General features: G+C 37.3%; 1 protein-coding gene across 3 annotated transcripts in view; it reads left to right on the top strand.

Moving 5' to 3' along the window:
* LOC139744348 (cerebral cavernous malformations 2 protein-like) overlaps window positions 1-16,795 on the top strand; it is a 70,625-nt gene that overhangs the window by 19,638 nt on the left and 34,192 nt on the right. For 2 of the 3 annotated variants that reach the window (XM_071654790.1, XM_071654792.1), the window contains exons 2-5: window positions 5,324-5,509; window positions 11,673-11,756; window positions 13,771-13,872; window positions 14,937-15,024. In XM_071654790.1, coding sequence (XP_071510891.1) covers window positions 5,324-5,509; window positions 11,673-11,756; window positions 13,771-13,872; window positions 14,937-15,024 — 460 coding nt within the window. The remainder of the gene's footprint in view (window positions 1-5,323; window positions 5,510-11,672; window positions 11,757-13,770; window positions 13,873-14,936; window positions 15,025-16,795) is intronic. The other variant, XM_071654791.1, reaches the window with a different exon arrangement.

The raw sequence follows: 16,795 nt of genomic DNA, 5'->3' as shown, positions 1-16,795 counted from the left end.
TCAACCTTGGATCCCCCACGCAGACAAACAAATGTACAGACACAAGCAAAAGAAAAAAAATGGGTAGCATTTTTGCATCGTGAATATTTTTTTAACTGAGATATCACCGTGCCATCAAACCCCTACCCGGCATGAAGTCACAAAACCTGTTTCTGTGATGCTTAGAGGCAAGTGCAAATTTGCCAGCGTCTTGCGAGCTGTAATCGAGGGTGACAAATTGCTCTAACGCCCTAGAACAGTTGGGTGTGTGAGCCAGCATTTGGTTTCTCTTCATTTTTGCGCCCAAATCATGAACTATCTTGGCATGCAATTTTGCGATAATTTCCCCCAAGGAAATTGCTCGAAGCATGTCCTTATGTACGGAGCTGTGCAGCTCCCGCGTTGCACTTTCTTAACTGTACCTTCTATAAAGTCGTTGTTGTTTTTTCAGATACGTGCTCCTCTAGTCTTGTTAAAGGTAATAGTTTCCAGTTTATGATCCTTGACTTTTCAAACTTTATCTTCATTAGATATACAGCATGTATCAAATATTTCATCATGCTACAAAATGTATGAGGAGATGTACAATGTAGCTGTTACAATAAGAGAAATAAAGTAATGGTTTTCACCCCTCTCTTTACAGCCACAATTGCCTGTGTTTAGGGTATTTTCCACTACCATGCAAGAGAGAAGAGAGTCAGATTTGTGAATTGAACAATGTTATGACTGTGAATTCAATATGATGATGATATATTTTTGCACAACAATTGTCTTTCATTGGAAAGGAAGAACAAGAAACATATTCAAGACCTCCCACAATACTTTTGAACGAGGGAAAGTACTGCTGTAACAGTAGCTGTGTATGCTACAAGTTGCACAAAACGACTTTTATATTCTAAAACAAAATTTGTTATAGGTCAGAATAAGGTGATTTTTGTGAGAAGGTGAAAATATCAAAATTGAATCAACCTATGCTTGAATTGCTCAAGTTATTTAATAATGATTTTTGTTTTTGTCAAGATGGAGTCTATATCAATTGTGACCTTGCATTTCTAGAAATGTTCCTTCTCATGAAAGGTTCCCAGTGAGCTCATAAATAGCTTTAACAAAATACTTTGCAGAACAAATATGATTCTAGGACAGCAGAAAATGAAATACAGTATCAAGACAATAATAGGCCCTCTCATGCATCAAAATTGTCATCTGTCACAGTTGGTATTTTATGAAATATGTGTAGAAACTTGATTTGATTTTTGACATCCCTGACATTCCAGCCAGAAAACTTCAAAACTTAGAAAACATTAGAATTTCAATGAAAAAGAAGAGCAGCACATACATTGCATGTGTATGCTGTATACAGCAAGCAAAATCATTTCATGAACAGGATTATTAGATAAGACGAGGATTGGTTTAACAGGTACAAGCCATTTAAATTATATTAAAAAGCCTTGTAGTTCTCAAGAATGATTGTCTATAAAAGCATTGCTTCTCTGCGGCCCACTGGTGGGCTGCAAAGCTCTCGCAGGTATACATGTAGGCCGCAATGTTTGCCAAAAATGAAATGAAAAGAGATTCATATCTCATCTTTGAACCGGGCCTCCAAAATGTAGGAGCCATGAAAGTAGGTCTTGGGTTGAAAAAAGGTTGAGAAGCATACAGCTTCATGTCTAAAGCACTCTCGGTAGAGTGTCTTGTGTCGTAATATAGACTTCAGATTCTGCAATCTATTGGGATGGGGGAGGAAATTTTGACTTTTTGTGATTATTGAATGTTTGCATTCATTTTGTTACTGTCTGTCTGTCTGTTTGTCTGTCTGTCTGTCTCTGTTTCTTTCTCTCTATATTTTTCTCTCTTTTCTATACTGTTTCCCGTTGCATACATGCCCCATTTGTGCGTCAATTTGTAACGCTTGTCGTCCGTACCAGAAGTTGTATATCTCCGCTGCCCTAGTCCCAGTAGATCTCGGCAACCTGTATCTTTGATTCAAGCTGGCATGCCTTGGGACTAGTGGGAGGTACAATGGGAAGTCGAGGCTGAGATTAAAACAAAATGCCTCTCTCAGACACACCTTAATAATATCAGATTGGAACCATGTGTCTGCACTAGCCACGTAGGCCTACTGTACAGTACGACAGTGTTATGTCCAGCTCCTCGGCATTGGAAACATGTGAGAAATCACCTTTAAAAAAGTCTGTGTTGTTCGCATTGGCTTGCATGGACATTGAGTCATGAAACAACACAAGGCAAACATATCAAACCAAGACAGCAACAAAGTCCCCATCATGTCTAGACTGTGTTTGAGGCCAGTATGGGCAGTAACCCTCTTTTGCTAGCCCTTAAAGTTTTTTTTTGTTTGTTTGTTTTTTTTTCAAATTTAATAAAGATCTCTTTGATCCGGATTCTTGTAGGTCAATCAGTGTGTATGCATGACTACAAAGGGATTTTGAGAAGTGTTGAATGCAGACAACACACATGTATTTGAGTTCTTTCATCTTTACCTCCGTCCAGGACTTGTTTGTTTGTTTGTTTGTCTGTCTGTCTGTGTGCAAAATAACTCAAATTAGAAAAAAAAAGTTGTGAATGGCTTTAGATGGAACTTACAGGAAAAGTTGATAATGACCCAAGGAATAGATGAATAGATTTTGATATTGATCCGGATTTATACCATCTTGATCCAGGATACTTGATTATTATTGTTATTATTTTTTTTTTGCATCAAGGATTATCATTGCCAACAAACAGGGTCAAGGGAGTTCAAGCTGCACATTTTTGATGTGTGTATACAGGCACTGAGTGCGTGTACAAGGCAGAGCATGTAGTACAGTGTAAGCTGCTGATGAGGTAGACGCTTGATACCAAAGAGCTTTGATAATGAGTGGTGGTAAGAAAAAACTTCTTTGGCTCTTACTCAGTCTGAAACACAACAAAAAGCTTTATAAAAAGTAATCTATTATCATTGGAAAATAAGGGCAATTTTCAGCATGCGTGTATGCGGGTTGAAGTGAGCTGCTTGGCGGAGGTCTGTACTCTCCAGCGCTTTTCTAGTTTTAGATGTGCTTAACATGATTTCCAGGTTCCTCAAGAAAAGAAAAATATATATATATTTTTTTCTACTGAGCTCCTGTTTTATTTAACCTAAATACTGAACTATTATGACCAAAATCAAAGTGCCGCACTCAAAGCCTTTTTATATCCCCACCCACCAAGCTTTCCCTAAAAAAGGTGGTCATGATTTGTGGTCAAGGCCCAGATGTCCATCTGGCCATCCTGATGTCAAATACAAAAACGAGAGAGAATTCTCAAAATGTACACTTTGGGCCTCATTTGATAGAGGTTAGGGGTCAAAGGTAAAGGAAAAAATTTGAGATGGAATTGTCAACACAATAACTCTATGCGCAAGTGTAGTATTATCATAGTTCAATATTTTGCTCTCTACTGAGCTTTTCCTGATTAAAAAAAAAGCTTTTGGTGTAGGCCTATACATATGTGTAAATATTGTCTTTTATAGCTCTCCTACACAATTTACATGTGCTTTTACAATTTGTATATTTGTCTTTGTTCATTAACATGTTCTATTTAGTGAATCATATAATTTGACGTATGATTTTATCAATTAAGTTTATTTACTTAAAGTGCACAATTGTACTTTGTCTATGGGCACTGTGTGTGAAATGTTTAGTAGCAGTATTTTTTTTTGTCTATTTGTTTGCTTTTTTTCTTCTATTCATTGCTCCTGACATGCACTGTGCTGAATTTTTGATAATGCTTTGACAAGACTATTCAGTTTTGCAACCTTTTTGAGTTGCAATGAAAAAAAAGGGCATTTTTTTTTCATGAGAGTGAGAGCTGTGAGGTGTCTTCATTGAGGGTTTGTAATGGTTGTGAAAAGTGGAATTTTTGAATGACCATCACTTTCAGTGATTTTGGCCAAAGTAGACAAGCATTATTGGATAGGCCCTTTAATTATATATATATGGCATTTCATGTGGGAGTTCCACAGAAAATAAAATGAGGATATGATGTCCTCATCATAAGGTGATGTAAAACTAGAAATGTTTGTGTGCATAAAATTTTTGAGAAGTTTTGCTGAGAGAGAGAGAAATGAGGGTAAGATAGAAAAAAATAAAGAAAAGGAGAATATTAAAGCAAGGTTTGTTTTATTGCGATATGATCAGCCATCTGACATGTATTGTAGACTTGAGAGCATGAAGGGCGGTACCGCTAATACACGCTTGAATCACGGAACAGGTTTCTACGAATCTTGCAACCTGTTCACTGTTTACGAGACACCTGCTCTTTTGCAGGGTATGGCTCCTTGGATAGGACGCGTCTGACACCCCAGGTGTTAGCCTGCCCTCAAGGCTTTAGCCAGAAACTGGTTGTTGTCATCATATTTATTGTGATATAGCGTATAATGATGGGCCTGCTTTTCTTTCATGTGCGGTGGAACCGATACATCATGCACAGATTAATTGCCAGTGCACCTGTTTGGAATCATTTCACCCGGGGCCCCAGGTTGGGAGATGCCTGTACATTGAACTCCCAGGGGATGAATGTGACAGTGGGGACCTTGCTCATACACATGTGCCCAGCTTATCATGGCAGTACAATGCGGCCTGTCAAAATTATCTATGATATCAAACCAAGGGCATACAATGTACTTCTCCTACCATAGTTCCAATCAAAACTAGTAAGTGCCAGGGAGAAGACAAGATAATTCTGCACCTTCTCAGCTGTTTCCGGTTGAGATAAAGAGAAGGCAAGATGAGAGATCTTTTATCTTCTTGCCTTCTCTTGGGTTTTAGAAGTAGACAAGAAGACAATAGTTAGGTTCACATGCTGCTCCTAAACTTTAAGTTTAGGTCAATGACAATAGTTTGTAGTTTTAATAGCACTGTATGGACACACTCGAAAGTTAGCACTAGACATCTTTAAAGGATTTACGCTCTCTCCACGAGCCACCGGGGGAGGGGGGGGGGGGGGGGATATGGTCATCTAGCAAAGTCTCTGCACTTCCGTTGTATTCATCGTGTGAACCCGTGTCATAAATTCACGTGTGGAGCTACAGAACAATAATCATCGACAGTTAAGTTTTCGACCTAAACTTCAAGTTTGGCAACTGCGTGTGAACGTGACTAATATTTTGTAGATCTTTGTGTCTCCTTAACCTCTTGAGTCCGAGGAGGTGAGAAGGCGAGATATTTCATTTGTGGATTAAAGAACCTTCAGAATAATGAACCGTATTTCAATGTCAGATAAACAAACCTTCAGAATAACGAACATTGCCCATATTAAGAGACAAGATGATGCTAACAACGCTTCTGTTGTCTTTTTTTTCCTCCAGACTGGTTTCAAGCTCTTTCCAAGAAATAGAACCTCCACATCATCCAGAGAGAGTGTTGCCGCCACCAGCGCCCCCACAGGCCAGGCAGAGCCCAGGAGACAGCTGAAGACCCTTGAGCTCACACCGCCCGACTTCAAGGTGGATCGGCAGATCCTCATCGACAGCTACCTGGACATTGAAGTCAAGGTCAGCGGGGGTCAAAGACAAATGAAATCAAAGTCACATTTATACTTATATTCAGATCCATGTCGTACTTTAGAACCAGTACTGTCTTGTGATACACATCCTGATCCTTTTATAACAAGGACCTCTGTCATGTGAGTGATGTCCGTTTTTTACATCTTCATTTTGTGCTTTTGATTTTTTATAAACCTGAATAAATGGTAGGTTTGAAAAAATGTTGGCTGTTAATATCAATTTTCCATTATCTATGACATGCTCCTGTTAAATGGTAATGGCAGTGAACAAATGGAATGCTATATTGTTCATAGGGTGCCATGAACATGTAAACTTGTGTAATTGCTATTTTTTTTGTATTTAAGATAAAATTATACATTGCTGTTATTTACAATGTATGTCCCCAAAAGGAATATTAATGGTAATGATGTTTCCTAGACTAATCCAATTCAAGTACAATTTCACTTGAATTTTCCATGTCAGGAACATAGCAGTTGCTGTGAAACTTACAATGAAAAAGGCATAGACTTAAAGGTCTTGTTTACCTTTGGGAACAGTGATTTAAAAAATATTCAAGATATCACATTTGATTCATATGTGTTGGTCTGTTGTATCACAAGACATCGTACCATATAAAATTTTCGAAATAAATCCTAAAATATAAGGAGATTTCAGTATTTTTCTAAGCAAACCATAACTGTGGACGGTTAAGTCTGGCAACATTCTTATCTTATCTATTGTTCACATTTCTTCTATTTAACAATGCTTAACATTGATTATACCGATTCAAATTTTTACAGTGGTGGTTTATATCCCAAACTCACATTTTGGAACTATTTTAAAGCGTTTTTGCTGAGTTTTTGTTTCATCTGCAAATGGTTAATTATGCCTTTAATCAGCTTTCCTCAAGTAAACACAATTTCAGTAACAAATCATAATCAAGACCTTAAACATTTTTTTTTCAGTCAACCAAAAGATGAATAATTCAAACAAAACAAAACGAAAATATTTGAAAGACTGATGTATGGAAGGAAAACATGCCAGGGAGGATACAAAGACTATTAGTCTCTATTCTGAGTGTACAACAACTGGGTGGTGCCAATGTTTTGGGTTCATTGTGAGTAATAAAGCAAACTTGAGGTTCTTTTTGGGCGGAAAGGGAAAAAAAACATGTCTGTCCTTGGATATTGGTCATTGTTTGATCAATGGTAGCACTGCAGACATCTTGACTCATGTATATAGGAAGGCACTTCTTTTTTAATGGACAGATGACATCGTCTTTGCTTTCTTGAGCAATCGTGAGCATGGCTCGTGTACAGGAAACAGCAGTGTTCTTTCAAGAGCTTGCTTGGCAGGTATCAAACTGCGATGTTTTATTATTTAAGAGAAGAGAAGTCCTAATGTATGTGCAGACGCTTTTCTACGCCCTTGGCAAACATGGGGGGGGGGGGGGGTCTTGCAAGAACTGCCTGTAACATTTTGTATATGATGGCAAGGCATTTGATATGTGTGTCTGCATTGTATAACGAAAGTTAATAGTGTGTATATGATACCTGCCTTTGTGTGTTTAAAGGGGTCATGGCTTGTGAGGAAATTCTCTGTGTGAATTTCCTGATTGTACTCCATAGTTCACCTGGTGGAAAAATATATTTACAGACAAGGCAGGTAAAAAACAAAACAAACAAACAAACAAACAAAACAACAGCAGTGAAGAAAAGGCCGCTCGGTCCTGGCTAATTGGACATGTTTCTGTTGTTCATTACTTTTTCGCTGGCTGTTATTCCATTAGTAGGACCTTTTAAGAAAGCGATAAAACCTACATGTAGTGAAGTATTTTTTTATTATTATTTATAAAGCACAAATCTCTGCTACCATTTCTAGTGTTGAAAGTGCTGATATCATTTCACTTCCTGAGGAATGAAGAAGAAAATATTTGTAAAAAGCCACTGCATTTTCACTAAAAAAAAGAAAAGAAAATACCACTGCATATAAAATGAGAAGTGTAGGTAAATACAACCGTCATAGAAATTTAGACGTTAATTTTGATGACTGATATGAAGTTATAGTAATTGTATACTGGAGCTAAAAGATGCTTTGAAATTGTAAAGTGTCAGTGACACAGGGTCTTGAAATATACATCAATTTATCCACAACACACTCGTTATAAAATGGTGTGGTATTTGAATTTGGTATGACAGGTTTTCTTTTTAGTGTTAGGATGTGGTACTTTTGAGCAGATGCTACATGTACTCTGATACATAAAAAATCAAAAACTTTATCTGAACTTATTTAAATTTTCCTAAATATCACCTCACCTACTCCTCATACTGACTAGTAATCAAAATAATGGCACACAGATTTATGGACGAAGTTCCGTCAGATGTCGCCATGCTTTCTATATTATGCAGTTGTGTTGTAGTTTAGAGGGACATCGTTCAAGATGGAATATTGAATATTTGCACCCTAATCTTTATAACCAGTTTGATTAATTCACCAAAAAAACAATGTGCGCTGGTTAGGCATTTGTTTAGCTTCAAGGCTGAGATTGATATTATTGGAACAGCATAGAGAGGGGAAGAGGAATGTTGGCACAAGTTCAAACGCAGGATTAAAAGTCTAGGTCTGACTTGGATGTCGTTACACCCATTAGATAAGAGTAGGAAACTATTAATTATGCCGGGGGAAAGGTTGGATTTCTGTTGGTGTGAAAACAATGATGAATCATTGAAATGTAGCATTGAGCAGATGGCCAGGCTGCATTTTATTTGCATTGCATTGAAGTGTGTCTGAAGCAAGGAGTAAAACTGCATATTTCTGTCATTAGTGTAGCAGGGCTGCACACTAACCCATTTTTTTCTACTGGTCCGACCTGTCTGTTGGACCAGTAGGTACTGTAAAACATGATATTTTCACGGCATGAAATTTTTGCGAATTGGAGCCCACAGCCTTTTTCGCGAGTTGCCTCTAACATTCAATGCATATAGTGTAGACAAGAAGTTTCGCGTGCATTTTGATTTTGCAAATTTCGCGAGAGTCAAGGTTCACGAAATTGAAATGCACGCAAAATGTCCTCATTTTACAGTACTCAGTTTTTCTATTTTTCACTGGTCCATTCCAGAAAAAGTTACTGGTTCGATAGTGTTTTTTACTGGTCAGGGACCGTTTGACAGTGCCAGTGTGCAGCGTCGAGTATAGGCTGATATACTGCAAGTACTCTAAAAGGGGAAAACGATTGAAAAAATGAAATTAGAAAGATTAAGTCAGGTCAGTAGACAAGTATGCTTTTTTGATACTTGAGATAAGTGATCATTAAGTGCTGATTTACATTGTGTAAACATTAATTAAGGGTTGTACTGCATGGAGAATCTAGAAGACTCAAGGCCAAGTGATGGTTTGTAGTCCAGTATGAAAAATGATATTGAATAGTTTAAGAGAGAGAGAGAGACAGACAGACAGACAGACAGATTTTTTTTTTTTTTTTTTTGGGGGGGGGGGAGGGGTTACTTGTATACAGTATCATTGAACAGTCTTTTTTTTTTGAGGAGTTACAACAGTGCCCTCACCAAATATTGATTAATGACTGATAGGACAAATGTGAGTATACAAAAGCCGCATGAAATCATGGTAGGGTCCAACAAAAATAACTTTAAATGCATGAAGTTTCCACATTGTGTGACTGAGGTACAGAGTATCTAAAGGAAGAACAATTTGTCGTTAAAAAGGTGTACAAGAGGAGACTTGGATGTTTAATTTAAGAACTGGCCAGAGAAGAGGGGGCAAGCCCATCCTTTTCCTTGTAGGAGATGGAAGCATGACAGAAACTTTGCCTTGGATTCACTGAGAGAGAGGGCTCAGTACCCCCCCCCCCCCCCCCCCCCCCCCCCCCCCCCCCCCCCCCCCCAAAAAAAAAAAAAAAAAAATCTGTTTAGGGTGGGGGTGAGGGTCTTTCAACAAAAAGGAGGGAGTACTACACGTCTTCATTGAGAATACACTTTGAATAAATATTGTTGCCTGGTTCACTCGCTTGTTCAGCAAAAAAAAAAAAAAAAAAAAAAAAAAAAAAAAAAAAAAAAAAAAAAAAAAAAAAAAATGGTCTATACTGTAGCTGCCTAGCACCCTTCGTTTTGGTGATTATTCCGAAGATTCGTTAATCTGAAAAATGAAATAAGGTTTGTTATTCCAAGGGTTTATTATTCCAAAACATACTTTAATTCCATAAATACCTAGAAGCTTATTAATCTGAAAATCGGTTATATAGGGTTCATGAATCCAAACATTTGTGACATTATTCTGAAGATATATATTATTCCAAAAATTAAAATACAAACACACATTCTGTATTCCAAAGGTCCATTTATCTGAAATATCAAATAAGGTTCATTATTCTGAAGGCTTGGTAATTCAAAAATAAAATAATATTCGTACATCAGACAATGAAAAAAAATTGCGTACTAATAAACCTTTAGAATTATGAACCTTTAATACTTGTTTTGGAATTAACAAAGAACTTACCATTTAGCAAATATTTTTTTAATTTTTGGATTAACGAATCGTCGTAATATTAAACTGCATTTCAATTTAGGGGATTAGAAACCTAGAATAATGAGCCTTCAGGATAGTGAACCTTCAGAATAATGACACTTCAAAATGTTTGAATCATACAGAGGATATTCTCTTCTCCATTTATAAGTCAAAGTATTCTGAAGTATTCAATTTTGTATCCAGTGGTGGTAGACGATTTCTTCGTCTCCCATGGTCTTTTTGGTGCATTTTATAAACTCTCTGTTTCATCGACAATACCCAGTTTTATCAATTTAGAGGAATTCATATCTGCCAATGCGGAATATAGCCTTAAGTGAACAATTCTGTTCAGGGCAACGGTGCATTGCCTGTGATAGTGTATACTTGTGGATATTTGGTATGAGTATTGTCTGTCTACACTTAGCTACACTAGTAGGGGGAAAAAAAAGAAACTTCCCAAGTTAGCATCAAATATCTTTCTGGGAGCAGTCAATTAGCGCTCAACAAGAGGGGTCCTCTCTGGTGTCAGGGAAACCACTTAGAGGCGGTAGGAACAAGGGGTTTTGTAATTCCTGGGAAATTGAAAATGTTTCCTTTGAGGATATTGGAGAGATGGTTTGTATAATCAACCTGAGCTCTATACTGTAGATTGCCATGAGCTAGGGTGCATGCTGAAAGTGGGTGGGAAAGAGAAGTAATGTCTAATGAAGGCCCTGACCCATACAGATAGATTTAGAAATAGATTATTTTAAAGATGAATAGATAGATAGATAGATAGATAGATAGATAGATAGATAGAATAGAATAGAATATAGGTAGATATGATACATAGATAAATAGATCTATACTTCTATAGATAGATCTAGCTACTGTCAATAGATGGAAACCTCTTAGCATACATACATGTACTTGTAGATTGATAAAATGGCTGGACAGATAATTAGATGGATGGATGAAAAATAGTGTAGTAGCTATAACAAGTACAGTGTATGTTGCTACATTGTATGTTAAATATCTTGATATGAAGTTTCCGCTCATATGTACTAGTGAATTGTATGTCAAAGTATTTGTCTCTTGCGTCTTTCGAATTTAAACAAATTTGTGCAGTATACTGTCCTTTGATACAGATAGCTGGTACAGAAACTGATAAATGGAGGCAAAATGCAACTTGGATAAACTATGCCACCTATTTTGTCACACACATACGTACATAGAGACATTCTGGTAGATAAATAGGTAGAATGAAAGAGAATGCAAACAGACAGACAGATACAGTAATGTTTCTATGGACAGACAAAAGGGATGTGCAATACAGGCTTTTTAAAATGTTGGTCAAGTTGATTTGTACACTACTATAGTCTAAACAAAATAATGTGTATTAATAGTATACTACTCCACATACACTCGTAGTATTGATACTGTTGTGCAGATTGAAAAAAATACCACATTGTGTGTGTGTGTTTGTGTGTTTGTGCGTGTTTGCTTTGTATTGTAGTTAGCTATGACAAAGGACCTATTTTTTTTTCCATTCTTAAAGATGAATCATTATCGTTGTCTTAGCATGTATGACACGTCTTCGCTACAAATCAAATGTTACCAACCATGATCTGGCATTCCGGTTACACCTTATCTACTTCATTTCCCCTCACAGTTTCTTGGGGAGCTGACAGATATCCCTTTTGGGCTCGACCCGACGAAGCGCACCGAAATACTCAGGAATATAGATTCAGCAAGGGTGAGTCATAATGTGTTGAACTTCAGTATGTTACGTATTCACAATAACAGGCACCGCATCGCTTGTGTGCTATTCTTACCTGCTTCTCTGAAGAAATAATGGAATATGTAATGAAAATTTAAGTGCATTTCCCATGTAGTCAATTCTCATCTGTGTTTTTACAAATTCATGCAGGGCATACCAGGTATTCAACGGAAATAGATATAGCTTTAGAAAAAGGGATAAGGATTCAGTACTGCTGCTGGGAGTCCAAATGTACTTTATTTTTGGTTTAGATCAGTTTACTGAATAAGTCTACACAAGTGATGCCTTTGCAAAGAGTCTGAAGATGCATTTCTGCTAAATTGACATTGAAAATGACAAATGAATACCCTTCCAGCTATCAAATACATGTTTGTATTTTATGTCTCCCTTATTCAACTTCATTTACTTTTAATATTACAGCTTTGTTGCAGTTTTGTTATCAAATTGGAATTTGTTTAAGAATGTCTCCTGTCTGGATACATTTCTGTTTTTATCAGTCTTGATTCACATAGTAAATATATATTTAATGCATCTTACTCTCTCTCTCTTTCTATACCCTACATTTGTTGTAAGTGAAAATTGAACTCAGTTTTGTACTTTTTATTCTCTGATCTGTGAGAAGTGATGATGACAAAGCTGAGACCACTCTTTCACGATATTTCTCCATGCACTGCATTCAGTGTTTAAATGCATAACAGATAGGTCAACCCTAAGCCATGTGGGTGTGGGGCCAATTGAAGGGAAATGAGCAATTTCAGATGTTTCAGCCCAGATTTTTTAGGAGCCAGCGGGACTCTCCATCTTATATTTTACAAAAGGGGTGTTTTTATTACCAGAAGCCTCTTAGCCAGTGAATTCAAGCCCAATCTGCTCTCAAGTCCGAGAAGGTGAACACACTTTAAGCAGTAACAGCAAAGGGAAATACAACTATATATACTATGTACTCTCAAAGTCTGTGTGATTTGCAAGACTGTGTGTGTAATACTGTATACGCTATATATTTCGCGTGGGTTTTATTTTCGCGAATTTCGCGAGTTGGAAGCTATTCGCGAAATTAACAACACGCGAAAATATTGCCTTCCAAAATGAATCACTTGCCTTGATGATACAAACATTTCAGTACTAGTATACCATGTCACGGCTTACCGAACAGACCATACTGGCTAAGCTTGTTTACGCACGTCCACGTCTCTAATACGAATACTGTAGAGAGCCAATCCATTATCGCAAGGGGACCACTCGTCAGAAATCTAGCGCGATAGACTTAACCACTTCAAAAATGTTGAATTCTAACTTACTAGTTCGCAGAGTTTGGTAAGTTTTTTTCATGCAGTGTATAACTAGTATCATTCTTATTTGCTAGTAAGTTGAAAATTCACACTTTCTTTGCCACTTCATATTTTCTCTGGTCCCCCAATCGCGAATTTAACCACTCGCGAAAATGTGTGACAGCGGCAATTCGCGAAAATTTATGTACGCGAAAATTATAGCGTATACAGTATATTGTTGCCATTTATGGTTTTTATGTCATATGGAATCTCATTTCCAAGAATATGCTACATGTCAATTGTTGCCATGTATACAATCACCCTTCTTCAACTGGAAATGAAATTATACACGAGAAATTGAGATGGTACTGTAAAACGAGGAATATTCGCGTGCATTTTAATTTCGTGAATTTCGTGAGAGCCAAGATTCCCGAAATTAAAATGCACGCGAAAGTTCTTGTCTGCACTATATGCACTAGATGTTAGAGGTAACTCGCGAATATTTCATGCTGCGAAAAAGGCCGTCAGCTCCAATTCGCGGAAATTTCTTGCCGCAAATTTATCGTGTTTTACAGTATATACACAAGATTTGGGAAGATGGTGTTCATGTTACACTTTGATTCTCTTGTTCATATTGACAGGCCTAAACTCACATAGCTTTCAGAGTTCAATCAATGAATTTTCCTCATGTTTTGTTTTGTATGATGTGTGCTCCTATTCAGAAAAAGGGAATCTTACCATGGAACAGTCACTCGAGTCGTTACGATGCAATCATTCGGTTATCAGCCAGACAAATCAACGTTTTACGGAAAGACGAGGTACATGTGAGTACTACATTTGTACATTATGAGAAAAGGGAATAAAATGGCATGATAAAAAGATTAAGATCAATATTAAGTAAGGTACTGCCTTGTATTTTTGCCAACATACATTTCCAGTTATTCTGCCACAGGGCATGACCCCAGTGTAAGTTTGGTCATTCAACAAGGGGGAGGCAATTTGAAAAGTATACATGCAAACAACAATGGTAATAATTTTCAGAATAGCACAACCTCCCTCTCTACCTCTGAAATTTGTGGTGGAAAAAAGAAAATCAGTAGCATGTCTCGAGATTGTCCTGATATTTTATTTTCAATGAAAGGCTACCTTTTGATATAATCCCCAGCTTAATTTTGATAGCGGCAATGCACACCACACACTCTAAATCTGCACCAACCTTGATACCGAATAGTTCAACTCAGTTCATTTTATTTCGAGTAATACAAGTAGGGGGAAAAATCAACAGTATTGTACAGTGTACACTAGTGTGTGGTGTGTGTATGATATCATAAGCTCTAGAAATTGATGAATGCTCTATATCAAATAATGAGAGCATTCCAGATCAAATTGTACCAAAGGAATCTCTTTTGATATTTCTGCAATCATCGGGAAGATGGATTGAATTTCCAGTCATTAATTAGTTGATCCAGATTCCATTTGGGAATTGTCAAATGCTAGCTTTTATTTTGCCCAATGCATGAAATCATGACTGATCCTCTACTGTGTAGCTGGATAGACTGCTTACGTCTTATAATAATATGTCTCATAATCACTTGCCTTGAGCTTTTGTTTGTGTGTTTGTTTTTTGTTTCTTCTTCACATCTCAAGTCTTTTTCCCTTTCTGTGAAGCTATGTAGCATTCACCTGATTTGGATTAAAGTGTAAAAAATTGTCAAGATTTTACTTTCCACCACAGCGTCTAATGGAAACTTTGTATTTCTTTTGTTATCCCTGACTACCCCCTCTGCATTTGTCCTATATTCTCTATGCTCTCTTTCTCATCTTTTCTGCGCTCTTCTTTTTTCCTGCCCTTCTCTCAATCTCACTATCTTTCGTGGCACTCCTGCAGACGTTGCTAGTAAGAGCCTACATTCACAACATTGTCTCAGTCAGCTATGTACGAGATGATGCACAGCATCTGGTCGTCATGAAGACAGGTATGTTATCAAGGGAAAACTCTCTTCCACCTCTCTGATCTGGCCATGGAAAAGTGCAAAGAGTCCCCTTAGTCCCGTATGTTTACTATGGTGTAAGTTCTGATGACACAATACTTCTAAAAGGCTCACACATTCCCTTTTTTTTTTCAAGTTTTTTGCAGCCTACTGTGCCTTATCATCAAATAATCACATACAACCTGTATGTATTACAAAATTGGATCATGGTCATGACACAAATGCTTACTTTGGAATATTCTTGTAAAAGTAAAGAAGATCCAGAAGGTTAAAAATAGATGTGAACATGAACACAAATGAAGAAATAAACAGGAATGTGAACGAATGCAATGATCATCAAAGCTACATGTATTGTCAATAGGATTACAAAAAATAAACAAACCAACCAAAGTATAATTTTCTCGTTTGTATTTAGACCAGGTGGTTCCAGCAGTAAAATATAAGTAATGGTGATTGATAGAACTGTTGTTAGTGGGTTGTCTCTGCTTTCAGAGTGACAATGTGTTTCATAGACATGGTCAAAACAAATGTGCGGGTTATAATGATCCACCTAACCAGTTCAAGTGGAATCACTCTTCTAGTGTCTACAACCTTGACGCCCAATAGACAATACCAAGCTTTCAACTGTAATTTGAATCATTACAACTCTTGGGCAATCATTCTAGGTGGGGTCAATGTGATGGTGCCCAAGCACAGCAATGCAGTGGGTGGTAGCATACATTGTGTGACATAAAAGGGAGGAATATTACGTATGCCATCTATTTCATGAGTTGAATGATTATCAAAAATGAGTGGAATATGCCAAAATATTGCCCTGCAAGACACAAATGCAATATAACCTGTACCAAGTTAGGAAATTGCAAAAAGAGCTGATAATTATTTGTCATTTTGCTGCACTTGTACTCCAAAGTTCATTGACCCTACCTGCCAAAATATAAAAAATCCTTCATAAATTCCCCCAAAATTCTCGGATCATTACCAAAAGTTAATCGTTTGGTACTTGTGTCATTCTCAACCTTTCCTGCAAGTTACAAAATGTATATCCCAATCCGTTCAATTGTTTTTGAGTTATTTTGCGCACAGACAAACGAACGAATGAACGAATGAACGAACAAACCAACGGTAACGAAAACGTAACCTCCTCCCTTGGCGGAGGTAAAGATATCCACTCTCAAGATTGTTCTACAAGTTTTGATTCACAAAATGTGCTTGTGAAGTGTGTAGCGCGTGTATCAGATACTGATACAGATCTATACAGATAATGACATGGTGAATTCTGGGATTGTTAACACTAGGATCATACATCAGGCAAGAGTGATGGTGTGGTAGACAAAAGAAATGACCACGAAAACAACAACAAAAGGATGACCTAGATAGACTGATGTATATAGGAAGCGTGGGAACACGGCTGTATTACAGCATGGCCAGGATGGGGATGATTTACGGGCGATTGACTGATTAGTGCACCACCCTAATTGCAGCAATCGTTACCTCTTAAACGCAGGTTGACCACAGTGTGCGACCAACAGCTCAATCAAAATGGCACAGAAGATTAATTGATTATTAAAGAATGACAGATTCGGACCGACGTAGCACATACTAGGCAGCATTAATGCACAAGATGTAGAGCAGCTATGTTTTGTTTTTGTTTTTGTTTTCTTAGGTGTATGCCTTCAATGATGCGTATCTGAAATGCACAATATGCCCAGATTTCGATAGGAAGTATTCAACAAATTTGTTTTATTAGTTCTGTTAC

Source organism: Diadema antillarum, unplaced genomic scaffold, assembly GCF_040938485.1.
Source record: "Diadema antillarum isolate AM-2024a unplaced genomic scaffold, OU_Dant_1.0 seq00001161_RagTag, whole genome shotgun sequence".
Lineage (NCBI taxonomy): Eukaryota > Metazoa > Echinodermata > Echinoidea > Diadematoida > Diadematidae > Diadema > Diadema antillarum.
This window is presented reverse-complemented; position numbering and strand designations above follow the sequence as displayed.